This window comes from Onychomys torridus, chromosome 1, assembly GCF_903995425.1.
Source record: "Onychomys torridus chromosome 1, mOncTor1.1, whole genome shotgun sequence".
Classification (NCBI taxonomy): Eukaryota; Metazoa; Chordata; class Mammalia; order Rodentia; family Cricetidae; genus Onychomys; species Onychomys torridus.
Genome location: NC_050443.1, coordinates 78,714,227 through 78,740,635, shown reverse-complemented (window position 1 = coordinate 78,740,635; position 26,409 = coordinate 78,714,227). Strand labels below are relative to the sequence as shown.

General features: G+C 51.8%; 1 protein-coding gene across 6 annotated transcripts in view; it reads right to left on the bottom strand.

Moving 5' to 3' along the window:
- Arrb1 (arrestin beta 1) overlaps positions 1-26,409 on the bottom strand; it is a 65,516-nt gene that overhangs the window by 5,195 nt on the left and 33,912 nt on the right. For 2 of the 6 annotated variants that reach the window (XM_036186907.1, XM_036186918.1), the window contains exons 1-12: positions 16,408-16,653; positions 13,808-13,838; positions 12,005-12,065; positions 9,215-9,259; positions 8,324-8,550; positions 7,636-7,695; positions 6,923-6,990; positions 5,010-5,145; positions 3,712-3,796; positions 3,281-3,353; positions 1,644-1,781; positions 340-423 (exon numbers count right to left, since the gene is read on the bottom strand). In XM_036186907.1, the coding sequence (XP_036042800.1) occupies positions 340-423; positions 1,644-1,781; positions 3,281-3,353; positions 3,712-3,796; positions 5,010-5,145; positions 6,923-6,990; positions 7,636-7,695; positions 8,324-8,550; positions 9,215-9,259; positions 12,005-12,065; positions 13,808-13,838; positions 16,408-16,463 (1,064 nt within the window). In that variant the 5' untranslated portion in view covers positions 16,464-16,653. Of the gene's footprint in view, positions 1-339; positions 424-1,643; positions 1,782-3,280; positions 3,354-3,711; positions 3,797-5,009; positions 5,146-6,922; positions 6,991-7,635; positions 7,696-8,323; positions 8,551-9,214; positions 9,260-12,004; positions 12,066-13,807; positions 13,839-16,407; positions 16,655-26,409 lie in introns of those variants that run through there. The other 4 variants (XM_036186953.1, XM_036186943.1, XM_036186927.1 and 1 more) reach the window with 4 other exon arrangements.

Sequence of the window (26,409 nt, the reverse complement as noted above, 5' to 3'; positions counted from 1 at the left end):
AACCCAGCTCTGAGTTTCTCAGTCTCTGAGAGTGGTGTGTGGGCACTGTGCCCTGAGATGTGAGGAAGGGCATGGTAGCCCCTGAGAGTCACAGTACACAGTCTGAGGACACCCTGACTCACATGGGCTGTGTCCAGTCCTGAGAGCCAGACCCAGGCCTACTGAAGGAGAGGAGAAAGGGAGAGAGATGGAGAGGAGGAGGAGCCTCAGCCAGTGGAGAAGGAAGAGGAACCAGAGGGAGGAGGAGAAGTCCTCGAGTCCCGCCTCCTCCACAGGAAGATGCAGCTGAAAGGCCAGGCAAACAGGACGGGGCAGGGGTACTGGGACACCTGGACTCACCCGCCCCGAGATACCACCAGCTTCACTTTCACTTTGTAGGAGACGATGATGCCCAGGATCTCACGGTTGGCACCTTCCCTCAACCTGCAGGGAGACGGCGAAGCTGATCCACACAGCTCTTTGGCGGGTGGGATGTGGGAGGCCGAGGAGTGCAATGGGAGGTACCACCGTCCTTCCCTTTCCTAAACCACTAGGTCCAACAGAGCTGGGAAAGTGACCTGTGCCCAGTGGACTGGACCCTGTGGCCTTGGGTTCCGTACATGTCTCTCTTTGTGGTACTAGAGACTGAATTCAGAGCCTCATACTTAATGGGCAAGTACTCTTACATTGAGCCACGGCCCTAGTCCCTTCTGTTCCACGTTTGCCTATGAGATGTCCTTGCTCTGCAGCCTCAGTGGGCCCTCCTCTGTGCCTAGCTAGTGCCACACAGTGCAGTGAGAGCAGGCCCTAACCAGTTTCCTACCATTCATTCGCTTCTCTCACAAGGTTTTATGCTCAGTAACCCATAAGCAGAAAAGGCCACACTGAGAGCTGAGAAGCCATGGGCAGCTGGGAGTCATGGTAGCATGGGAAGGATGTGTTCAAGAGAGATGTCCTCACAGGGGGAGTGGAGGGCAGGTTGGGTGTGAGCCAGGGTAGAAAAGGGACAAAGAGCTTGTTGATAAATGGGAAGCCTGGGAGAAGCGACATCAATGTGATGGTCTAGCCTGAGCCAAGAGGCTTGAGCTGGGAATGGTGGTCTCAGTTGCAACAGATAGAGACCAAATCCCTGAAGAGAGCCAGATTATCAACAGAGGGGATAAGAGTCCCCCACTATCTGGACTCCTCCAGAGTCAGGTAACCCTAAAGGCTCAGTGACACCCACAGAACAAAAGTGACCAGATGGCCTCATAGTACCTCGGGTAGAAGGGCCCCCAAATCTATCTAACCAGCTCACCAAGCCCCCATGTATCTCCTTCCAGGACCCTTCTAGATGCCATTCTCTCCCCTCCAACCTCGACAGCATCAGGGACACTCCCAATCTATGTTAAGGACTCTAGGCTAAGGGCTGCCAATGCTTGCAGGAAGTTTTTCCATTTGTGCCCCCCCCCAGCCCCGAGCCAAATGATGGGGCTGAGTAGTCTTTGAGTGGGCAGGTGGGAATAGGAAGACAGCCTTCCTGGCTAGTCACACTCTGGGGACCGACCCTGGTCAAGACTGGGAAAAGAGCCTAAACCTCGTCCTCACAGTGGTGGGGCCAAGAGGGTGGGACCCCATGCAGGGTGGGCATTAGGAGCATGGGACTTGGAGGGGGCAGTTCTCACAGAGTGCTGGAAGCCAGATTTGTGTCTTCATGCTTGAGTTTCCCATCCAGGGCAAGCCCCCGCTTCTCTCGGTTGTTGGCCAGAAAGGGAGTCAGTGTGTAGACCTTGCAGAATGTTGAGCTGGGTGCCACAGTGTCACTGGGAAGTAGAGAAGTGGCTTGAAGATGGACCTTATCACAGCCAGCCCAAACCCAGTCAAGATGTCTGGCCTGGCCCTATTCTAAAACTTCTTCTGTCAGCAAACCTCTGTATCCCAGATGCAGGGGACCACTTTGGCCAGGTCCAGCTCTGGCAGAAAGCCCACTGCCACTCAAAAGAGGCACAGGCACACCACACACAGGCAAGACTGCCCCTGGGCTAGGACTGGCCACGATGCACATTTAAACAGCACAATTACTTTCATCATTTACTTAATGATTAAGTTTGTATGTATGTGTATGTGTGTGTGCCTCCATGAGTGTATGTGCATCAACATTCATGCAAGTGCCCTCAGAGGCCAGAAGAGGGCGTCATATCTCCTGGAACTGGAGTCACAAGCAATTGTGAGCTGTGGGCTGTGGATGCTGGAAAATGAACCCCAGTCCTTTGGAAGACCAGCAAGTGCTCTTGCTGAGCCATCTCATTTACTTTTAAAAGTATCACTGCATACAAACCATGAGTAAAGCTACTAAATGTCTGGAAGTCCCCACCTAGGTTCTACCATTACAACCTTACTTGCTGTAAAGCATATCTATCAATCATGAGCAGGGCTTTGGCTGTTTATTTCTCCTGGTGTTGTTCCATCCCCCCTCTCCCTTTTCATGATGATGCAGGGGCATCACTTAATGATGCTGACACTGGGGCAGCCCTGGAGTAAGCCCCAGATTTGCCTCTTTAGCAGAGTCAGCCACATCTCAACCCCAACCCTAACCCCAACCCCACCAGGAACATGCTCACTGGAAGCCCAGGCATCTCTCCTTTCTCCAGGCTGCAGATGCAAGTATGTCACAGAATGTGACATTCCAGTTGGGACTGAATGCTATTCTGGCTCTGGGTCATTTCACTGTACCCCTGATACTCACCAGAAGTCTAAGCCTTGTTGCTTTTGGTTTTGTTTTTAATCAATAACGGATATAAGAATATCCAATAATGCATGAACATTTGGCCTGATAATAACATTCATCGGTAGGATACTAGAAACTATGTCCAAGTGGCAGGTGTGGTTGCTCACACCTATAATGTCAGTTCTTAGAGAGCTGAAGTACAAGGATGGCCATGAATTCCAGGCAAGCCTGCGCTACATAGTGAGTTTCAGGCTAGTCTGGTCTCAGAGTGAGACCTGGACTCAAAAACCAAAACAGGGGCCAGTGAGCTCACTCAGCATGTACAGGCACATGTCCCCTGAATTCTAACCTAGACACACATAATAGGAGAGAACTGACTCCCAAAAGTTGTCTTCTGACCTCCCTATATGTGCCACAACAAAAAAACAGATGTGGGAAAAATTTTTTTAAAGAAGACTCTTCCACACAGTCTACTACGTATGTCAAAAAAGGTGGAGACCCAGCCCTCCACAGTTGAGAAGAGATGCCTGGGCCTAGGCTTCCTATTCTCCTATCTAGTCCCACCCATCCAAAGTGGGCCTCAAACACACTCACTCGGCCTCCTCCATGGCCACTGGGCACTTGTACTGCGCTGTGTTGAAGAGGCAGATGTCTGCATACTGGCGTACTGGAGAAAGAGAGGCGGGGGAAGCAGGTGCATGAGTCAGGGGTCAGCTCCCAGGATGCACCTTAGGCTCCCTGGGCTAGGAGTGCTTAGGTTGAGACAATGACCAGGGTTTACCAGAGGCCATCACCCCAGCCTCCACCCAAAAAGAAGTCTCCACCAAAGCCCAGTCCCTTCCATGACCAAATCTTTGCTCCCAGGACAGCTTGGCCAGGGCCCAGAAAGCCTTTGGAAAGAAGCAGCCAAAGCAATAGCCCCACTGCCTGGGACCCCAGCTTCGAAGATTTTAACAGTACTTCACAGATTTTAACAAAGGGCATGCGTACAGCTATCCCCACCCTTGGGAGAATTTCCCAGCTACCCGAGATTTTGATCTTCTTCACAGTCTTGTTGGTGTTGTTGGTGACATGGACATTGACGCTGATGGGTTCTCCATGGTAATAGATCTGTGAGGTAAAAGACAGGTGAGTGTGGGCAGAGAAAACACCTGGTTATTCTAACCTCTGCCCCCAAGTTCATCAGCTACTTCCCACTGGAATAAAAGTGCCACCTAAACTACCAAGCATATCGACCTAGTACCATTGTGGGACCTTTCAATGATGTCTGTACAAGATGACATTCCAGGACAGGGGAATGGCTTTGTCTATAAAGTAGTTGTATTGCAAACACAAGGGCCTTTGTTCAATCTCTAGACCCATGCAAAAATGCTGGGTATGCTGGCCCTTGATTGTAACCCAGCACTAGGGAGGCAGGGACAAGAGGATCCCTGAGGCTCAATGGCCAGCCAGTCCAGCCTTAGTTGGTGAGCTCCGGGCCAATGAGACTCTGTCTCAAAAGGAAGTAGATTGTGTCCCTGAGAGTGACACCCACAAGGCTGTCATCCAGCTCTACACATGTGCATACACACACACACACACACACACACACACACACACACACACACACACACCCATGCACATTCACATACACATATACCAATAAGAAAAGGAAGCTGGTATTCCCGGCTTCAGTCCTGTTCTGACCACTAGCTAAGATAACAATAGTAACCATTGTGATGACCATTGCATGACCTTAGACATGCTATGTAAGTCTCAGATTCTCCTTTATTCGATGTGAGGGGTGGGATGGAGCAATGTCTCAAGTCCCTGTGGGCCCTGATGGTCTGGATTTGCAGACACAGAAAGCCCTGGAAGATTCAGGGGAAGGGAAGGGCTAACCAACTCGTTAAAGGATGCTCTAAAATCTCAGAGAAGGGCCTCCACCATATCTTACCCAGGCCCCTGCCTTTAGCTTCCCCAAGGAGAGTCACACCCACACCCCAGTCAGCTGTCTTAGAGTCCCCTGACTTCTTAAGAGTTTGTTGCCTTCTAGCTCATGGATGAGCGGGTAATGGTAAGGAATCCCTGGGTCCTGCTCCCCATCACCACCCTGCTAATACAGCTGGGCCTCCCCACCTAGCCTGAAGCAGGCAGTTATCAGGATGTGAGGAGGAATGGCCAGGACCCTTCCAAAAGGTACTTTGCTCCTGTCTGGTATGTGTACATGCATACCTCTGTCAGTCTGTTGGATTGCAACAGGATTCCCAAAACCCTCAAGGAAGGACAGGAGACAGTGGGGTCGGAAGGTTATCAGAGCTGGGGATGAGTCTTAGCCTCTTACCTCCTTATCCAGAGATGCCTCAAGGTGCAGGGGCTTGTCCGACATAAGGAATTGTCTGGTGGTCTCGGCTGTGGGCTGAGGGCCAGGCCTCTCAGGGGCATACTGAACCTTCCGGATGACTAGCCGCACAGAATTCCTAAGGAAGACGTGTGGGGAGAAAGACAGACAGTCACCAGCCTCCATGCTCTCATCTCTGAGGTACCTACATCTCTCTCCTGCTCAACAGGCTACTATAGCTCCCCGCTGCCTGCCAACCACAGAGGTTAGCCTGGAGGGCTTGCTGCCATGTGACTCAGCTCCAGCCTAATCCAGTCTGTCTCTGGGCAACCCCACAGCATCACTTCATTAGATCCATGTCCCGGTACCCAGCACAATGGTGAGAATGGGACTTGTTCTGCCTCTCACACCCTCTATCTCCTGAAGCTGCTTGAGGATGAGAGCTTCTTGTCCAGCTTGTCCACTACCATAGTGTCAGCACATGTGGCTGTACAGCTGCCTGGCGGCCTTATCTGTTAAAGACCTGCTAAGTGGAAATAAGCGGAATGGACAGACCCCCATCGGAGGTGGGGGATTTCTTTACAGGATATAGACTCAGCCGGAGAGGTTCAGGACAGGGAAGAGGTGACTCAGAGAAACCCACCGAGAAGACTGGCTCAGCGGAGGTCCCAGGGCTCAGGGTAGAAGCGAAAGTGAACTGCACTGGTGAGGGACAGGGTTGCACGCTACCTCAGTGGCATGTGGGGAATGCCAGCACCCCCATTTCTCCAGCAAGCCACCTCCATTCCCTGGAACCTGAGAGTCTTGGTGGCACACCTAGCTCTCCTCTTATTAACCACATGGCCTGAGGAAATTACTTCCCCGTGCCTCAGTTTCATCGGTAAAACAGCTTCAACCCCTCAGGGTCACTGGAAGGGTTAAAGCAGTCCACATCTGTCCATTACTCTGAACATGGCCAGAACCAACTAAGCATTTAAGAACCAACAGCTCCTGTGTCGTTCTTACTAGTGAGTCTTGGGAGCACACTTAAGATGACCCATGGGGTGGGGATTTAGCTCAGTGGTAGAGCACCCTAGCAAGCACAAGGCCCTGGGTTCGATCCTCAGCTCAAAACCAAAAAAACAAAAACAAAACAAAGATGACCCACGGGAGAGGGTGAGGGTGGTGACTCTCAAGGTCGCCTGCTGCTCATTGTTCTGCTCAAGATCCCGCCCACACTCCACAAAGCTGTTAGGTCCCCTTCATCTCAGGTCTTAAGGGGAAAGTTGGGACTAAGAAGCGAGAGAGAAGAGTCTAATCCACCCCTCCCACCCCTATACGGGAGCTGCCAAGCTGCAGCTTGAAATGCTTGTGATACACCTAGTCGCCACCAGGTGGCAAACCCGTCTCTAAAGAGGCTGGTGGACATCCCTCAGCTGACCCACCTAGCAACTGGACTTTGAAGGTAGGGGTGTGAGAGTCCTGAACCCCAAGGAGGGCAGCCATGAGAGGTCAAGAACGGCTGCTTTGTCCTCTTTCTGCCGAGCACTGCAGGAGAATGTCCCTTCTCTGAGCCACACTTTCTCCGTTTCCCTTCCTTGTTCAGATCCCTGCACAACACACAGGCTCCGCTCCTGCTCTCAGTGGGCAAGCAGGGGAGTGTGGACAGCCTGGACACACTCTATGCACTGTCGAAAGTTACCTGAAGTTGGTGGGGGGGCATTCTAACATCAAAAAACCTGCAGTCTGGAGGGTTAAGATAGAGGTAGGGGTGTGAGGAAGGACTAGCTCAGGCCCCTCAGACCACCTCCTCCAGGAAGCTCACCTCAGCCTGACAGCCTTCAAGACCCTTCCCACAGCGCAGGCCCTCCTCAGTGGTCCTCTTCGGACTTCCCCCTCCTGCCCTTCCTCCCTTCTCCCACCGGCGTCCTGCCCACCTTTTGTGGATCTTCTCCTCCAGGTTCTCGGCACAGAAGGCTTTGACTTCATAATCCACACCACAGGCCTGTGGAGGAAGCCATGCTGACCCCAGGGTATTGGGGAGACAAGGTCCCAACCACCCCTTCCCATCTTACAAGCCAGAATGCTGGGTAAGAAAATAAACTTCTGCCTCTTAAGGACTCCTTGATATGGATCTGAAACCCTGGAACCAATGTTGACCTTGTCCCGACGCTGCCCCTGACCCAGGACCTTCCACTGGAACTGTTCCTGCAAGCCCACCAGCCAACCCCAATCACTCTTGGGACTCCGGCTTCGGTCAGGACAGCCATCAGCAACGGGAAGACCCGTTGTCTCCCACTCTCTAACAATATGAGGGTGCATGTTCACTGTCTCTGCTGTGAAGATGAAAGGGTGAACGCTACAGTCTGGGGCCTGGGAGTTGCTGCTATGAATCCTCCCCAAGCTTCCGTGACCGCAGCTGTAAAACAGCAGCAATCCCATCTCCAAACAAGGCAGCTAGGGACTATGTGAGGCCACAGGTGGGTACTCAGAATCTGCTGGTCCTGTGGTATCAGCCAGGCCTAGGCCCAGGCAGCTTCAACAGGAAGCGAGGTTCCAGACGTCCACTACTATTCTATGAGGTGAAAACCAGGACTCTGGGGACATGAGAGCCTGGAACAAGAGAGATGGTCTCCTTGAAATGACCTACCTTCCCTGTGTCCTCAGGCCCTGGCTGCAACGTCACCGAGCATGGAAGGTTTGGAGGGATCTGTTCAGGAGACAAATACAATGAGCTAAACTTTCCCCTCTGCCTTGTCTTTCCCTACACACCCATCGGACCAAGTCCCCGGAGGACAGGCCATCTCTTCTCCCCTGAAATAGACTGGTCAAGCCATACCACACTATTAGTGCACACAGGGTCAGGGGCAGACTGGGGGAGATAAGAATTTGAGTGTTCTTCACCTAAGAGCTCAGCCCAGCCCCACCCCAGAATTGTGGAGTCTTGAAAACATGAAGATGTGAACTCCAGAAGCATGGAGTCTTGAAATGGTAAGGAGGCATGACAGAGGCATCAGCTGGGCATCTGGGCAGCCTGTTTGAGGGGAGATACACAGCAACACAGGGCCAGGCAGGACTGCCTTCCTTCCCTGCAACCACCCTGGGCCTTCCTTTCTCTAATAACTGAAATGCAGGAGAGCCAGAAGAGCAGCCTAGCCATTAAGGTGACATCTCCATAGTGGTCAGAGATAAGACACATAGCAGGGAATGTAAGTGATGGTCCCCGGGTCCCAATCGGGTGAGTCAAAGCAGCTGCCCCCCTGGCTTCCCCAGGTGCCTGCCCTCAGCGCATCCCTGGGGTGACGCTTCTGGACCACAGGCGGAGAAGGACAGCTGACCTCAAAGGTAAAGGGATAGGCATGCTCGCCCAGCTTCTTGATGAGCCGCTCCTGTAGCCGAGTCAGTGGCTTCTTGTCCTCAGGGGCCGGTGGGAAGGACTGCACGTTGGCCACAAACAAGTCTTTGCGAAAAGTCAGACCCAAGACATCCAGGTCTTCCCGGCCATACCGGAAGGCGCAGGTCAGTGTCACGTAGACTGTGAGGAGCAGGGGCACTGAGGAGGGGCCTGGGAGGGCAGCACACAACCCCCGCCCAGAGCTCCAGCTGCAGCCCTGGGGTTTGGCCTACTGGAGGCTATAAGCCTGTCCTAGGTTCAAGCGGGGCGGTCACACTGGCTCTATGACACAGGGTGCCTTCAAGGGCAGCCTTGATGCAGCCTCTTAGGAAGGGGCCTCCTTCCGGGCAGTTGTGCCCTCCTCCTCTCACTCCAACCCAGAAGTACGGAGGGGCAGAAGGATAGTCAGGCAGCCTGGCGGCTGTGGTGGTTGGATTAGGCTGGCAGACTTAGGAGAGGGGCGGAGGACAGCCTAGAAGGGAAGTGTACAGAAGGCTGTGTGTAAAAGGCATGGGATCTCAGCCCAGCCTAATCCTAACCTTGTGCACAGACCTCACCTCTAACTTCTGTGAAATGGGAGCCTCTCTCCCGTTCTGCTGTCATCCCCCATGCCAACCCTTGCTGTCTTATTGATGGGACAGGGCATAAGTTCTCCCATGGTGGGCATGAGGCAGGGCTGCTCTGGGCCAAAGACTAGAGTTCTTCCTACAGTATGCACTGGGGCGTTTAAGCATGTAACCATAGGATGGACAGAGAGAAGCCAGGGGAGGTCACCAGAGAGCAGAGGATGAGGAGCCACCCGGCATGCTGTGTGAGTATGAGGAACACAGCTTACCTCGCCTTTCCTTGAGATATTCAGGATCCACCAGGACCACACCATCTGGGGGAGACAATGAATAGAGTCCCCCAACTTGACCTTCTCAACCCAAGCCCCAAACATCCACTCAAACCAGACCCCAAAGGTAATAAGTAGGACACTTGGTCTTTGGGTACCACCCTCTGCAGGATGCCGCTGACACCTCCACAGGAAAACACAGCTCCAGTCACACACTATAGAACACTGTTTCAAAGAACACTATGTATTAGGTGGCCCCATACTGCCTAGGGACATCATGGTGATTTTAGTTCGTAAGCACACTATGTCCTGCACACAATGACAAAACCACATAAGGACAATTCTCAGAATTGCCATCATTAAATGACTAATCTCACCAAGAGGCTAACTATGGTAAATGGCCTTGAGTCATGTTAGGTCAGCTTGGTAATAAACAGAGTCTGCACCAGGCTTAGGAACGGTGAGATTTTCAGAGCCCCCTAGATATTGTGAGGAGTCGGGGGTGTCTATGATCAGTAGCTCTCAAGGCTCATGTGAGGACAGGGGGGTGGTCTGTGTCAATGTGCACATGGGTAAATTCTGTCACATATGGAAGTATATGGACAGCCCCTGGTGTATGTGAGCATGGCTGTCACAGTATGGATCTTAAATGTCCTTCAAAGGCCGATGTATTGAAGACTGGTCTCCAAAGCAACAGTGTCTGCCTTTGGGAAGTGACTGGCTCATGGGGGACCTAACTCATCAGCGAATTCATAGCTTAATGAGCTCCTGGAACACAGTGGGAACTTTCGGAGGAAGAATGTCAGTCAGTGTGCCAGGAAGGGTCTATTTGGTTCTTAGTCCTCCATCCTGCTCTGCTTCCTGGTCACTGTGAAGGAAGCAGCTTCATTCCTCCACATGGCCCTGTCATGGCATTCTGCCTCACTGCAGTGCCACAGCGCTGAGAATAAATACAATGTCCCAGTGAAGGCATTTGCCCCTGCCAGCGATACTTCCTCAGTGGGGTTGCGGGGAGGGTGACTTGCAGCCAGGCCCTACAGGACAAGGAAGGGTTACTCACTAGATGACCAAAGGACATGACAAGATAGCCCAGAAGGAACAGTTCAGCTCTGTGGCCTTAGAGCAGTGAATTGCGAAATCTGGTAGGAGAGGGTTCCCAGGGCTGGTGGCACATGCCCCATCAATTGGTCCTGGGCCCTGGACTAGCACCAGGTCCCTACCCCAGATGGGATGGTGCAGTTCAGGGAAGACAGAGAGAGGGCAATGTCATAGACAGAGGGCTTCTTAGAAATGAGGCTCATGGCCAAATCTGGACAGTGACCTAGGAACTCACTGGGTCCTCAGGTCCAGCAGGGAGCCTGGCATGAAGTAGGTCCCCTCTGGTGCCAATGTGTATACTGAGGGCCTGGCTCCCTCCTTCTCCAGCCCCTCCACAGCCTCTGCTGCTCCTTCCAGGGTTATGCTCAACACTGGCCCACAGAGAACTCTCTGGAATCCACTGCCTAAAGCCACGCACAGGTGAACCCCGGATGAACCACAGGCCCAGTGCCTCAGAAAAGCCAGTTCTGAAGAGATGCAAATGGTAGAGCATCAGAAGACCTACACACTGTCCCCAGGCAAGGCTGGAGAGGAAGAGTGGGTGGCCCTGTCCCAGGTCATAAAAGAAGGGGGCTGGAATAAAGCCAGAATCCGAGGCTTGCAGCCCTGCCCAGGGCCCCTGCTTACAGTCACAGGGTCTTTTCTCTGGTGAGCTAAAACCTGCTGCTATGTTCCATCCTCATGACTCTAGAACCACAAGGGTCCCTCTTAGCCCAGGGCAGTGCACGAGAACATAGCAACTTCTCTAGGACACCTCCCAAGTCACACACCCCGGTTTCTTCACCTGACCCTGGCCTCAGTTTACATCACTCTGGTTTGTTCATGACCATCTTCAAAAAAATGATGACGATGATAATTGAACCTCTCTGGCCTCAGCACTTCCATTTGTAAAACAGAGTGATTCTGGACCTCCCTTACCCAATACAAAAAGAAGCCTGAGGCCAGGGTTTTTCTATAGATGCAGCTGTTCTGAGTGTGGGCAATTCACTTCCACAGGGTCACTTAGCATTGTCCTACCAGTGGTGATGGGGGGGGGGGGGTGGTGGGGGGGGGGTGGTAGAGGTAGTTCTGGTACCTAATGGGCAGGGGCCAGGGATGATGGCAAATATCCTGCAGTGTACCAAGCAGATGCCACCAACAAAGAATAATCCAATCCAAGATGGCAACAGTTCCAAGGGTAAGAAACCCTGAACTCAGCCAAGACCTTGGGAGCCGATCTCAGCTGTGAATCAGCCTCTCCGGCAGGACATCACTTAGGTGAGAACAGCCCCTCTTTCCAAAATCGTGAGGAGAATTTCCCCAGGAGATAGCAGAGCCAGGGGCTAGAATGCAGACCTTTTGACTCACTAGCTCTGTGGCCTGGAACAAGTCACTGAGCCTCTGTTCCTCAGTCTGTCAGGAAAGCAGGAGATATTGCTACTGCATACTAAGCCTTATATAAGCTATGGCAGCTGCTGTCCATCAGGGCCTCCTTCCAGCCTTGGAGCAGTCAAAGAGGTCTCTCTCTCTCTCTCTCTCTCTCTCTCTCTCTCTCTCTCTCTCTCTCTCTCTCTCTCTCTCTCTCTTGACTAGGGAGGAGCTGTCCAGAAAGAAAGAAGCTCGCTTCCTGAAGCAGGAAGCCATGGCCACCCATTCTGACACCAGACCCTGGTGGAGATGGGGCTCTTCCCTAGCCCACCGCCTAGCACTCACCCACAGGATCCACGAGGTCAATGTGGTCCACAAAGTCCCGCTTCCCCAGGTAGACAGTGAGCTGGAGAGGAAAGGCACAAGAAGGTTAGTGACTGTGGGTCAGCATGACACAGGACGCTGACACCTACACGCATTCCTAACCCCTCCTGGAATCACAGTAAGATGTGGCCCCTCAAGCCTAATACTAATATACCTAATATTAATGATAGTAGACCTTTGAAAAGTTTTTAAACAACTCTGCCTCCCAAACCCCTATGAAAGAGTTGTTACTCTTCCCCTTTTACAGACAAACATACTGAGGCCCAGGGTGGTCTTCAAGCCAAACCCCCTGAGGAGTTGGAGGGAAAAGAGATCAAAACAGGAAAGCAGGCCATCCTGAGGAGGGTTGGTAAGCAGGCAAGCAAGCCACGTGCTCAGTGCAGGTGCTGACTCTGGTTCTGGGCTCTTCAGCTCTGCCTACCCTGCACTAACTGGGCAGGGAGCTACTTACATGAGGACGTTTCTTCTGGGGCACTGAGGAATCAGGGAGCTAGCTCCCTGCCCAATCACCAGCCAGCGAGGAAGAGCCCTGAGCCAGACAGAGCTCCACTGGCTCAAGACTGAACTGAGAGAGAGCACCATCCTAGACGGCCCTGCTCCTCAGCCTTCCCGCAGTCCTGACCATTCTACCATCATATTCCTCAAGGGACACCACATCAGTCCCTTTGACATTCGGCAGCTTCCAGCTGCTCACATCACCTTAGCCACACCTAAAATGCAAATCTAAGTAAGCCATTTCAGACAGCTGTGCCTTCCTGAAAACTCTAACCATTTCTTCCTGCCCGGAGGGAAGGATGACGGATGGATTTCACTCTAAGTACCGAATCTAATTGAATGGTCTAGGATGCCTACGGCCCTGGATTGCCAAGGAATCCAAGATAGGGCGGACCCTGGCTCAGCACAAAAGGTTAAAAGATGATCAGTGATGTCTGCTATGGACTCCAAATGGAGATACAGATGTGCACAAGGCAACCTAGGTGTGCGAGCTGCTAAGCCCGCCCACAGGACACCTGCCATGGGTCCTGTGTCATCCTCAACTCTGCTCCTTACGCTCACTTAGATGCTCACTAGCCTGGATGCCACCCACTTCCTTGGATTTTAAGCCCCACCCTTTAGTTCCCCCTTTTCACTTAGCGTGGCCTAGAGTGGTGTCACCTCCAGAGGAAGCCATGGTTGACACACACATCCCAGGCAACATCTTCCAGTCCCTGGGCATCCCAGGATCTCACACTGGGCATTTCGTGTGAGATGACCAATTTCTGCACTGTGAGCACCACGCCTCTCCTATCTCAGTACTCTGCCGACCCCAGCAGGCCCAGCCCAGAGCTGGTAGAGATGCCAGTACAGCCTCTTTGCTGAACAGGAGAGTAAGACAGGATAGAGCCTGCGGCCTGTGCAAGCAAGCCAGAAGCCCGAGTCCTGGGAGCCCCTGGAGGAAGATGGACGAGGTGACACCATGACCTCTCACACCAGGGGACTCGATGGCATCACAGTGGCCAGCTTGTCTCAGTTTCTCACACTCACACTGATGCCTCTTCAGGACAGTCCAGTCCATCTCTGGAAGCCCGCAGAGAAAGTTTCTGGGGAGCCCCCCATATCCCACACATACCCCATTTGGATTGGGGGCTCTTGAGGACAGAGCTGTGTCAACCCTAGACAGCTAGCAGTGTCTGTCTCTCCCTGGAGAAGCTGCTTCCTTTCCTAGTCCAGAGAGGTGCCTGGAGTGTGGGGACAGTGAGGAGCCAGCACACACCACAGACTCACCTTTCCATTGGGACTTGCCTTCTTGAACACTCTGTGGAAAGAAAGAGAGACGAAGCCAGGGTTAATGGATTCTGCCTGGCCAATCTCTTGCAAGTGACCCTGAGGCCTTGAGTGGCATCCGGGAACCAGCAAGGGCTCAGAACAAGACAGCGTCCATCCTTCTGCCTCTACCAGGATGATGCCAGGCGCCTGCAGCCCTTCTTCAGGCCTTCGGAGTGGACTGAGGGAGACTCTCAAGTTTACCCAGCTCGTGTACAGGAAAACCCTCGAGCGCCCGCAACGTCCCAGGGATCCGACCTTGCCTCTTCCCCTCCCTGTGAACCCCCCCTGCCACGCTCCCTTAGTCTCCAGGCTCACTGCTCTCCAGCCCTCTGTTCCTTGCTGTTCCTTATGCACCAGGTGACCCCTCAAAGTTCCCCTACCTACCCTACTCTCTTACCCAGTACACTCTCCCCAAATATCCACTTTCCCAATCCCGCTGCTGTCAAGCCCGGCCATCCCGCCCCCCATTCCTCTTCTCGATTCCTTCTTCCTTTCTTCCCAGCAAGCCCTGAAATGCCACATACCCTACTTTTTGCCCCACCTGTCTGCTCTGCTGGCATACATGCTCTACCACGATGGACTCTCTCCTGTCCACGGGTGCATCCCAAACACAAGGGCACACCTCACTATTGTTCCACAAACGTGTGTTAAATCACAGCAGGTGGCAAGAGCTCCAGAAACACTAGTTGAAACAGATAGACAAACGAAACATGCACGCACGTGTGTGGCTTTGTGGCTTCCCTAAAGAGACAGAGGCACAGGAAAGTCGGGGGATATGCCTGTGCTCACACAGCAGAGCAGTGGGCAGGAGGTCAGGTGGTAATGTAGTCCCTAGATACTGAAGAGTGCTACTGGCCTTCCATGGCAACCCTTTCCCCTATCCCAGAGCTGTGTCTGGGAGCCTGAGTCTCCCTCACCTACATACCGTCGGCCGGTAGACAATTTCTCAGCCGCTATTGGGGAGAGGCAGAAGAAAATGAAAACCAGAGAGCCAGGGATGGAAAGAAGGAGGGGAGGTGTGAAGAGAGGAGAGACAGAGATACAAGTAGGAAAATAAAAGATGAACAAGAGACGGGAGGAAAAGAGAACCAGGGAAAGAAAGAGAAAGGCTGAAGCAGAGAGATGGGACAGACCCAGAAAGATGAATCAGCTCCACCACGCTCAGCGGGGTATGCCCCAATCCTTCCCAGAAGCCTGTGACTGTGGGGTCTCCACAGCCTTGGCCCTGCCTCGCCTCCCTTCTGGGGCCCAGGGAATATTGACAGGTCTGAGTGTTGCTTACAAAGGAGCGTTTGGCCCAGCATTTCCCCCAAGGCTCCCCTAGGGGCCCTAGGAGCCTCTTCTCCTCATTATTATTTATCAGTGTTGGGAGTGTGAAGACACCACAACTGGCCTGGGTGTGATCATTGTTAAAGTAAGGGGAAAATGCAGAGCACTCAGTCTGAACAGGCAACGCCAAGCTAGGAGCTCCACGTTCCACCAGGAAGCCAGAGAAGGGACAACCCTGTGGCTTCCAAGCCTCACTCACTTCCAGCCCTTGGTAGCGGGAAAGGAAAGATCTCACACCCAGACAGCATAAACAACCAAGGAAAAGGCTGCTGAAATGGTTGAGGCACACCTCTGGCCAGGAGGAACAACATTCACCAAGCAGAAAGGGAGGGGAGGCGCAGGCGAGCAGCTAATTCTTTCTCATAGTAGAATGTGTATTCTAACTCCCACTCCACAGATAATTAACCGGAGGCTCCAGGCAATGCATTAACTTGCCCAGGAGCACAGCAAACAACCGGGCTAGGTCAGGACCCAGCCCCGCTTCTCATGGGGCCTCCAGGAATGGTGCCTTAATCCAACCCACTGTTTCCTAAATCCATGTTTCAAAAAGGCAGGAAGAACGAGAGGGGAGGGCAAGGGGAATAAAGGCAAGGTGACAGGGGTGAGGGGCAGAGTGAGGGTGATGAGGAGCAGGAAGCACAGCCATCCATGGGGCATGTCCTTAGTCAGCACCCGAGGCCACCTCCTTCAGGAAGCCCGGACTTTTGTGGCTTCCTCAAACAACAGCAGCTGCCTCTTTGCCCACTGGTTTGTTGCTCCCCACTCAAGCCTTTAAGTACTTTTCCCAGGGCAATGCTGATCCCGGACAATCCCATTTCAAAGACTCGGAAATTGAGGCTCGAAGAGGTCACCCCCGACGCCAGGCTCAGCCAGTCCTCACACAGCCAAGCACCACCACTCAAAACTCCACCCAATTCTTGCCCCTAACACTATCGGAAAAGAGGCTCCATAGAGTATTTTCAGTGTCCACAACCCCACATATGCAACACCACACAGACCTCTCTGCCTGAGGCGGGCACCAGTCTAACCTAAGCCCATGATCCCAGTCAGCCTTGCAGGTCTGAGCAGCTGCATCTGGTTCATCCCAGCCCTGCCTGTGCTCTACAACCTGAGCCTCAGTCACAGCTGGGTTCCCCAAAGAGATAGACAGGCAGCGTCCTTCCTGGTTAAGGTTCAAGATAGCTCAAGAGAAAGAAGCAAAGGTCCTAATAAGGAGGCCGAAATCTCACGGGAAGGATGAGCAGGCAGGATGCGCTGGGGCTGGAGCTGGGAATGGGGACGCCATCGGAGCCTCAAGCCGGAGCTCCCTGTCTCCACCGCTCCTTCTGGGGCTGCAGGTCCTCCTGGCTGCGAGGAAGTCTGTGCGGCTGCTCCATTGTCTCTGTGGACCGGCGCGCTCCGCTTACTCAGGGATTTTTCTGTTCCTCCATCCTTTGGGCTCGCATGTGACTCACACTCCAACCCTCTTTCTACCCTGCCTCTCACTCAGCTTCCCGCTGCTAACTGACTGAATGGCCCAATTCCAAATTCCCAAGAGAGGAATTTGATTGGCCAGCTTTGATTAGGTATCCCACCCCCTGGCCCAATCACCTGTGTCCAGGACTTACCCTGTGGTCCAGGAAGCATGGCCAGAAGAGGCTCTAGAGATAAGTATGTCCAAACCAGAGGTTGCAACTCTCTGGTTGATTAGGAAGTCTACTTCAAATATTAAGGGATGAGGGGACAGCTCAGTGGACAAATCTCCTGCCTCACAAGCATGAGGACATGAGTTTGGATCCCCAGGACCCACATAAAAGCTGGATATGGCAGTGTGCACCTGCAACCCCAGCATTGGGGAGGCAAAGATAGGCAGTTCCTGGAGGGGGTCTCTGGCCACACAGTCTGGCCTACATAAAGAGCTCTGGATTCAGAGAAAGCTCCATGTTTAGTGAGAGACCCTGTTTCAAAAACTAAGGCAAAAAATGGCAGGGAATGACAGACACCCATAGTTGACCTCCAGCCCCCACATTCACACACTCACACACATGTGCACAGACACATACAGTACACACATACAGAGATCTTTTTTTGAGGCAGGGTCTTACTATGCAGTCCTGGCAGGCCTTGAACTCACAAAACAGGCAGGCAGGCCTTCAGACTCACAGTGATTCTCCTGCCTCTGCCTCCAAGGTGCTGGGATTAAAGGCATGCACTCCTATGCCTGACTATATTTGAGGGTTGTTTGTTTGTTTGTTTGTTTGTTTTCAAGACAGGGTCTCACAATGTAGCTCTAGCTGTCCTGAAACTCACTGTATAGACCATACTAGCCTCAAACTCAGAGATCCTCCTGCCTCTGACTCCTGAGTGTTACGACACTCCGCTTTATTTTTTGTTTTTTAATGAAATGAAATAGACTAGAATATAGAAACCTGTTACAGACAACAAAGATGTAACAGATACTCCAATAGGTACCACCAGGACTCTGCCCCGCAAGGCTGGATGCATGGGATGCCAAGTGTCTCCCTTCCTGTGGAGTTAGACACCACCCTGAAGCTTATTCTGACCAATGACATAGGAAGTGCCACATGCCACTTCCAGCCAGATGCTCAGAAGAGGGATGTCCATGGGTCCCCAAACCTCTCATACTCATTTTCTGTGGCTGCTATTACAAAGTCCCACAAATTCAGTGGCTTCAAACAACACAATTATACTTCTGTGCTTCAGAAGTTCAAGGTGGGCCTCCCTGGGCTAAAATCAAGGTGTCAGCAGCCCTTGGTTCCTTCTGGAGGTTCTAGGGGAAAATCTTCTCCCTGCTCTCTGTGGCTTCAGAAGCCTCCTCCCTTCACCTTCAAGCTACTGAAAGAAGGTAGACTTCTCACTCTACTGCATACTCAGATCTGCCCTCTCTCTCCTTTCAAGACCGTTGAGATGTCACGGGGCCCATCTGGGTGATCCGGAATGATCTCTCTATTTTAAGGTCATCAGATTAGCAGCCTGAAGCCCATCTGCAGCCATGATTACCCATTGCCACATAGCACAACATTCAGAGGCTCTGAGGAGCAGGACCCAGACATCTTGGGGCAAAGCATTGCTTTGCCTACCACACTTTCTTTCTTCTGTTGCTAAATTCAGCAATGTGCTGGATTTTCTGCTACATGACCGTCCAGACAGAGAGGCTTGGTTCTTGTCAGATACATGATTTTAAAATTTGAAATTCTGAGCTGGGTGATGGTGGTGCAGGCCTTTCATCCCAGCACTTGGAGGCAGAAGCCATTGGATCTCTGTGAGTTGGAGGCCAGCCTGGTCTACAGAGCGAGTTTCTGGACAGGCTCTGAAGCTACACTGAGAAATCCTATCTCAAAAAACAAAGAAACAAAAACAAAACAAAATTTGAAAGCCCGAGGCATTTGTTACTACAGCAGACCAGCTGGAACCTAACACGGGGAATGCCTATGGTAAACAGACCCTAAACTTCACAGGGGCACGCCAGGGAACAGACTTGCCAAAATAATCTTGAAAAGAATAGACAAACTAGAAAGGCTTGGACTTCTCGATTTCAAAACTTACTGCAAAGATACAGTGATTAAGGGGGCTAAAGAGATGCCTCATTGGTTAAGAGCACATACTGCTCTTCCAGAAAATCTGAGTTTAATGCCAGCACCCAGATCATGCAGCTCACAGCCACCTGTGACTCCGGTTCCAGGGGTATCTGACTCCTCTGGCCTCTTCAAGTACCTGCACACATGTACACAGGCAAAAACATAATTAACAACAATAAATTATTTTAACAATAGAGTGACTAAGGTTGTATGTTACTGATGACACACAGATCAGTAAAAAGATAATTAACAGTACAGAAATAAACCCATATCCTTATGGCGGTTTATATTTAGTTATATTTAAATCATGGCATCTTTTATGATTCTTGACAAGAGACCTAGGACAAGGTGGTGAAGAGAAAGAACGGCTCTTCTGTCTGTCTTCCTTCTTTCCCTCCTTCCTTCCTGCCATCCTTCCTTTCTTCCTCTCTATGTATCCCAGGCTGTTCTCAAACTCCAGGTCCTCGTACCTCCGCTTTATAGGTGTGAACCACTGCACCGGCTAAAATAGTCTTTTCAACAAATAACAGAGGGAGTAGATGTCTACATGCAAAGAAATGAGGTGAGGCCCCCTACCTCACACCATACACAAAACTGGTTCAAATGGGCCAAAGATTCAAATTCAAAAGCTAACTGCCATGAGACTATTAAAGAAACTATTAAGTACGTAAATCTTCATATCCTTGAATTTGTCAATAATTTTGTTTTGTTTTTCAAGACGGTTTCTCCGTGTAGTCTGAGCTGTCATGGAACTCACTTTATAGACCAGGCTGGCCTTGAAATCAGACAGCCACCTGACTCTGCCTGCCAAGTGCTGGGATTAAAGGGGTGTGCCAAATTATCACCCAGCAGGCAATAATTTCTTAAATCTGATGCCAAAATCACAAGCAGCTAAAGGAAGGAAAAGTAAAATAAATATTTGTGCTAAAGGAGTTACTATCAAGAAAGCAAAAGAGAGCTGAAGAGATGGTTCCACGGCTGGGGTCACTTGCTGCTCTTGCAAAGGACCTGAGTTTGGTTCCCAGCACCCCCAGTTTGGCAACTCACAATCACCCATAATGTCAATTCCTTCTTCTGACCTTCAGGAGTTCGTGAGCACACTCGTGTGTGCTCACTGACCCCTGGCCTCTCCCCCACCACACACACACACACACACACACACACACACACACACACACACCCATCAATCAGTGCTAATCCCTCACACCCACTAAAATGACTGCAACAAAGAAGGACAATATAAGTGAGGTGACAAGAACCTGGAGGAAGTGGAACCCTCGTGTACTGGTGGGAACACAAAGTGGACAACGGTGCAGCCTCTTTGAAAGACAGAAAACTCCTCCAAAAAGCTAAGCTGAGTTCAGATGTGACCCATGTGGTCCACTCCTGGGTACAGACCCAAGAAAGCAAAAAACATCTTTAAAAGGTTTACCCCAGATGTCCACAGTAGCATCCTTTAACATAGCCACAAAGAGGGAGAGATGCCTGGCTGATGATAAAGTGAATGTCTACTTTAAATGTGGCAGACAGCTACAATGGAATATTATTCAGCCACAAAATGGGACAAAATACTGATCCATGCCACAACACAGATGAACCCTGAAGGCAGTGTGTGTGTGTGTGTGTGTGTGTGTGTGTGTGTGTGTGTGTGTGTGTATGTGGTAGGGGAGAGGCCAGGGGTCAGTTTCCAGATACTGGTGAAGTAGGTGGCTGAGGTCACTGGGTGTCTGAAAGATCCAGAGTATCTGGACATAGCTGAAGAGTGTCCCCAGTGTCTGGGCAAACCCCAGGAGGGCAAGCTGAGCTAGAGAAGGCTCCATTGTTTCTGGAGAGTTTCGGTCATGCCTATGTACAACTGAGTCTTAACACAGCAGGTAGATAGCTGTGAGGGGCCTTGAGTGCCGAGGCAGCAGTGGAGAACCACAGGCATTGAGAGAGGGCTGGAACCAAAGTCTGGACGCAGACACACCCTTGAACTCATAGCTTGCCCCTGCATCAGCCCCTGCTCCTGCCCCCACCCCCAATCCCTCCCCGATGGCTCTTGGGTGAGGTAGGGACTATGCAAGGAGGCATTACTTCTCAGATGCAGCCGCCCTACATTCTGACCCACTTTCTTGGGTGTGAGAACAGCCATCAGGGAGCAGGGAGGCGTGAGGAGCAGGTGGCAGCGGCAGCAGAGACTCAGAGGGCCTTACGATATTCTCCCTGGGTGGAGTTGTTTGGGTCCCGCTTGTCTGCTCCTCTGCTGTGAGGAAGTAGCGGGAATGGAATGCCTCACGTGCTCAACCCACCTGCTTCTCAGGTCAGTGCAGGCGGGGAGACAGGAAATGTCACCTCATCTCACAGACCTCCCCACTGTCGGGGGCCTGGGAGGTCACAGCACAGCCCTGGTGGAGAAACCAAAGCCTGGGGGGAAGCAGCTACTTGGATTGGAGCCAGCAAACTGGCTCCGACTTGTCACTGTGTCCCAGCCAGCCTGAAGTGAGCGCCCTGGGCTTCTGCCATCCTGCCTCCCATTGTGGGCCTTCTCAAAACTTCACAAGGATGCCCTTGGGCCTAACACAGCACAGAGTAATGTCTAGGAGGCCTGAGGGCTGGGGGCCATGGATGGGACTCTGTCAGATTTACCTGTAATTATCCATGCAGACAAGCCTCCAGTCTTTACTCACATAATCTCCTGGCCATGATCCGAACTGGAGAAGATTTACAGGGTAGGGCAAGCATGGGATACGTGGACTAGACGCTGTCCCCTGGACATAGGAGAGCACAGCCCATCTTCAGTGACTCTATGTCACTGGAGAAGGGAAAACCAAAGACTAATGCAAATTTTACTGAGCTGCTTGGCATCTGAACACAACGGCGCCCACAGATGACCTGAGCCTGCTTAGCTTTCTGAGGGTTGTTGGGTAGAGGCAGAAAGGAAAGGTATCAAAAGAAAGGGTCCAGAAATTCAGGCAGGTAGGCCACACCTGACTCCAGTTTTCCATCAGCTCTAAGGCTCCCTCCCCGGTATGGAGGGTACGGAGGACCATCCACCCTGCACCTGGGAATATCAGGGAGACTTGAACCCTATTTTAGACTCCATAATGGGAGTGGGCATTGCTGGTAGTATACTTCCTATGGCTATGAAAACAACAGGCTCCCTTTTGGGAACAGCCCCAGATGCCCCGTGAGCCTCCAGGACACCTACAATGTAGATGAGGTGCCAAGGACAGACATTCCACAAACAAATCAAGCTCTCACTCATAGGCACAGTGGGAGGATGGAGTAACCCCTGTGCCCAGCCACATCAGAAGCTTCCTCTCTTCCCAGGGTCGCCCTCAGCACCCACGCCAGCCAGCAGGGACACAAGAGATGGTCTTTCTTTTCCTGTTGCTGTGACAAAATGCCCTGGCAGAGCCAACTTAAGGACAAAGAGTTGATTCTGTCCCACAGTTCAAAGGCATCATCTGTAATGACAGGGAGGTCAAGGCTTCAGGAGCCTGAGGCAGCTGCTCACATGGCAAGCACAGCCAGGAAGCAGAGGGTCATGGATGCCTGTGCTCAGCTCACTCTCTGCTTTGTATACAGCCCAGGGTAATTCACTCACAGTGCACACGTCTTAATAAACCTAATCAACATGACCCCACACTGCTATGCCCAACTAATCTCACGATCCTAGATATGGAGTTGCTAACTGAGTTAACTGTCGTAGATGAGAAGGAAGGCCAGGAACTGACTCCTCCTCCAGGCTTGTTTTCTTCTGCACACAGCTCATGCTCGACAAGTACTCTGAACGAGTGACCAATTGAACCAGTCACAGACAAGCTCTGAGACCCAGAAACAGGGGACCTGGGCCATGCAGTAAATTAGGGTTGATAGCCTAGACATCAGGAGGTGCCTAGCAGACGCTCAGCTCAGAGGGACCAGTACCAACAGGGCACCACACACAAGACAGCTGACCCCTTGTTTTTACAGTGAGACACTCTTACTCTACTTTTTAAATTTTTAAAAATTATTTACTTATTTGTTTATTTATTTTGCAGGGAGTTGAGATAGGAACTCACTCTGTGGCTTAGGATGGCCTTGAACTCCTGCTCCTCCAGCCTCTACTTCTGGGATACCTGGGTGACATACATACGTCCCCATGCATGGGGGGAGATTTTATCGGAAACGCTGCTCGTATTTTACTTGGATTTGCTTTGATTTTGCCAGTGTGAGTGTGCAAACGTTCAGAATATGGAATAACACACTAGTATATTAAACACAAAGACAAATTCAGAGGTGTCACTCCCTTCCTGTTCTAACAGTTCAGAAGATGTCACAGGGATCCAGCAGAGAGCCTCCTCTCTGCCTGGGGCAGCCACGCTGTGGCCAGTCAGGGAGCTGAGAGCCCTCTGTTGCCAGGGCCTCTATGGGGACAGCTTTTGTCCTGAGGAAGAAGTTGGTCATGGTACCTGCAGTGAGCTGGAGCTGGCTTCTCCAGATGCCTGGGAGCTGCCCAGCACCACAGTTCTGGGGATTTCTGAGCTTATTGTCACACAGCCTTCATGAGAGGTTCTAAGCTAGGAGTGAGTTTTCAGCACAGGGGAAATTTGGAACATGTGGTCATGTTTTGTTATAATTTGATTTCCAGCTGCTTGCCCTATGCATAGGGCAGACCTGCCCAGCAAAGGTTCTCACTATTGGCCCCCATAGGTCCCATGTCAAGAAATGTCAATCCACACTGAGTAAATGACCTTAGAAACAAGAAAGCCATACTCAGCCCCATCACTTCCATATCATCTGACTGGATTTCTCTTCTGTTCTTGAGGTTGGTTATATCTACTGTGTCCTGTGGAGCCCTCTCAACCCTATACCCAAGGGCAATCACACTGGCAGCATGAACTCCACAGTGAGAGATTTGCTCTACAGGAAAGGTAACGGTTGGAATCCCCACACATACACCTTTGTTCTCTCCCAATGAGTCAGTGGTCCTCAGGGCAACACTGGGTGTAGCCCTAAGTGAAGTAGAATCCCCTCTACTCCAGCTCCAGTGCAGGGGGGTATCAAGGTATCAGCAGCGTGCAAGGACCAGATCATGGTCATGTGTACACACTCCACCACACATACACACAGAAACCATGCAAACAGCAGACACTCTGACACATCCGCACAGGCACACCACATAACACACCAACCACACCATGCACACATTGCAGACTGCTACCACACACCCTCCCTGGCACACACCATCCACACAGCATGTAAACACACATGTACTCCTACAGTAGTGCTCTACCCCACCAAGGAGTAACTGCAACCATGAGAAAACCAAGGAAAGGCAGTCCTCCTGATGGCCCTACCCTACTGAACACTGTCCCTGTCCTCGTTCTTCACGACCCACCCAGCCCCCTCCTCCAACAGCAGTCTCCTAATGCAAAAGTCTCAACCTTCCCCCAGGAAGCATCAAGCTCAGATGTCCCCTTTCAGTGTCCCTGGAGGCTCTGGCAAGGCCATTGGTCAGTGCTGCCTCAGGTCTGGCTCTGAGTAGCTCTGGTGCTGAATTTACCTCTGCCTTTCCTAGAGCCCACGGCAATCAGCACCCTGCAGAATTCCATCACTTGGAGCGCCTTGGTTGCCACAGACACAGTTAATCCCAAAGCTTTCTCTCCAGCTAGACAATGTTCCTGGTGCTCAGGCAAGCCTTAAGCAACTCCTCCCATAATGTTCTCCCACTGTGTGCTCTGCCCTTCCCAGCCCAGCCCAGCCCAGCCAAGCCCAGCCCTGCCCATCTGAGCCATCACACAGAGGATGTGCTGTGTGCACCTCTCAGGGACCAAGGGAAAAGTGATACAAAGCCACAGAGAGAGGAAAACAGCTGCTTCCTGGCCAGGCAGATGAGAAGTCTTACCCCATTTTGCAGACACAAGCCTCAAGCTTCAGTGGTGCCACAGCGCAAGCCCGGGAGGGAGCAGAGCAGGGGCAGGGCCCCTCAGTGAGACCCGGAGCTGGGGCTCCAGGCAGCAGCAGCCAAGCTAGCCCTGCAGACGGCTCTCCCCAGCCCCAAATGAGGGTCAGTTACAAAGAAAAGGAAAAGGCGTTGTTCCTGCTACGCGTCCTGTTTCCTCTCCTCCTCTGGCCTTCTTGGGCCATAGAGAGCGGATGTCTCCCGGCTGGTAGAACTTGGCCTGTGCACAGTCAGCCAGTGATGAGGGTCTCTCCAGGCCTCCCTCTGCCTCAGCAACATGGACCGCATGGAGATGGGTTTCTAGAGTGCCCCTCAAGGGCCTCCTCCTTGGCGAAGCGAGCCTCTACGTGTTAATCCTTTGTGAGTTAAGCCACAGGCAGCACCTGACGCTACCATAAAGACACCTCCTCCAGGAAGCCTTCCCTATCATTTTCGATTGCTGCAGGAATCCCTCTCCAGTCCCCTGTCTTCGCTCCTGTATCTGACTGCCCAGCTCATTCTTTACCTGCTGTCTGTGGGAGCTGGGCTCTCTAAAAGTCTGGCAATGGAGGGGATCCCAAAGTCAGAGCCCACCTGTTGAGCACAAGAACAAAATGTGCCTGCCGGTCATATAGGAGTCCTTCCTGAGGGCAGAGGTTAGGACCCCAGACAGCAGCTCCCTGAGGGGAGTGGCCATGACTCCTCTATCAGATTGGATGCTCCTAAAGGACAAAGGTCATGCCTCCATCCTTGGACAAGAGGACTACTGTGCTTGTAGTGGATAAAGAGTTCCAGGGACCAGGAGCTGAGTTTTCCCAACACACCAGAATTCCTCTCCTGGCAGACAGATGTGCCTCCTCCTCCATCAGATCAGTAGCTTGCCTCTTCCATCAGACCTACAGTCCCACAGCCGTTCCAGAACAAACCAGTTCAGACAAAAACATAGTGATGAACTCTCTTCTAGGGAAGAATTGGAAGGAATCTTGCCCGGGGGCCCCATGCCAACTTCCAACCCACACTTCAACTGAACTGAAACTTTGATGTTATTCTTAAGGCAGTCTGGTCAAAGGTCTATGCAGAGGTTATCAACTTTCAACTGAGACTATCAACTCCTGGAGGGATGGTAACAGTAGTGGGGAGATGTCTCTGAAAAGGGGGTGCCAATCAGACAGTGCACCCAGCTCTGGTCTTGATGCAACTGTATGTCAAGTCTCTGTGATCAGTAATGCCACCTCCCCATCTCCAAATGATGCTGCACCCACTCCTGGCTACAGTGACATGAAGCATCAGGAAGAATGGACAGTGGGGCCCATCCTAGGTCCTTCTTTGAAGGCAATACCAGCCTTCCCTGGGGGACGCCCCTGCCCCTGATCCATGTAGCCTTCATGTCCTCTTCCCTACCTCCACCAGCTCCAGGGGCAGCTATTAGCATCAGTCCACAGAGTGCTTGCAACACCTCTTAGGAACTCAGCCTCGTGTGTTCCAAGAACAAGAGGTGGAAGCAAAGGCTGAGGACCCCAGGCTAAAGGTAGAATCAGGGCAGGGTCTGAAATCAGACCCCAAGATCAAGGCCCAAACTGCCCAGAGCCAGCAGGCTGAATGTCAGCTGAACAGGTGTTCAGCAAAGTGGCTGAACTCTGGTAATGATCTGCATCTCTTCTTACTCAGAAATTATTGCAAAACAGATGCCTCAATGTTTACTACAAGCCAGGCACTATTCTAAATACTACATTAGCTCATTAACA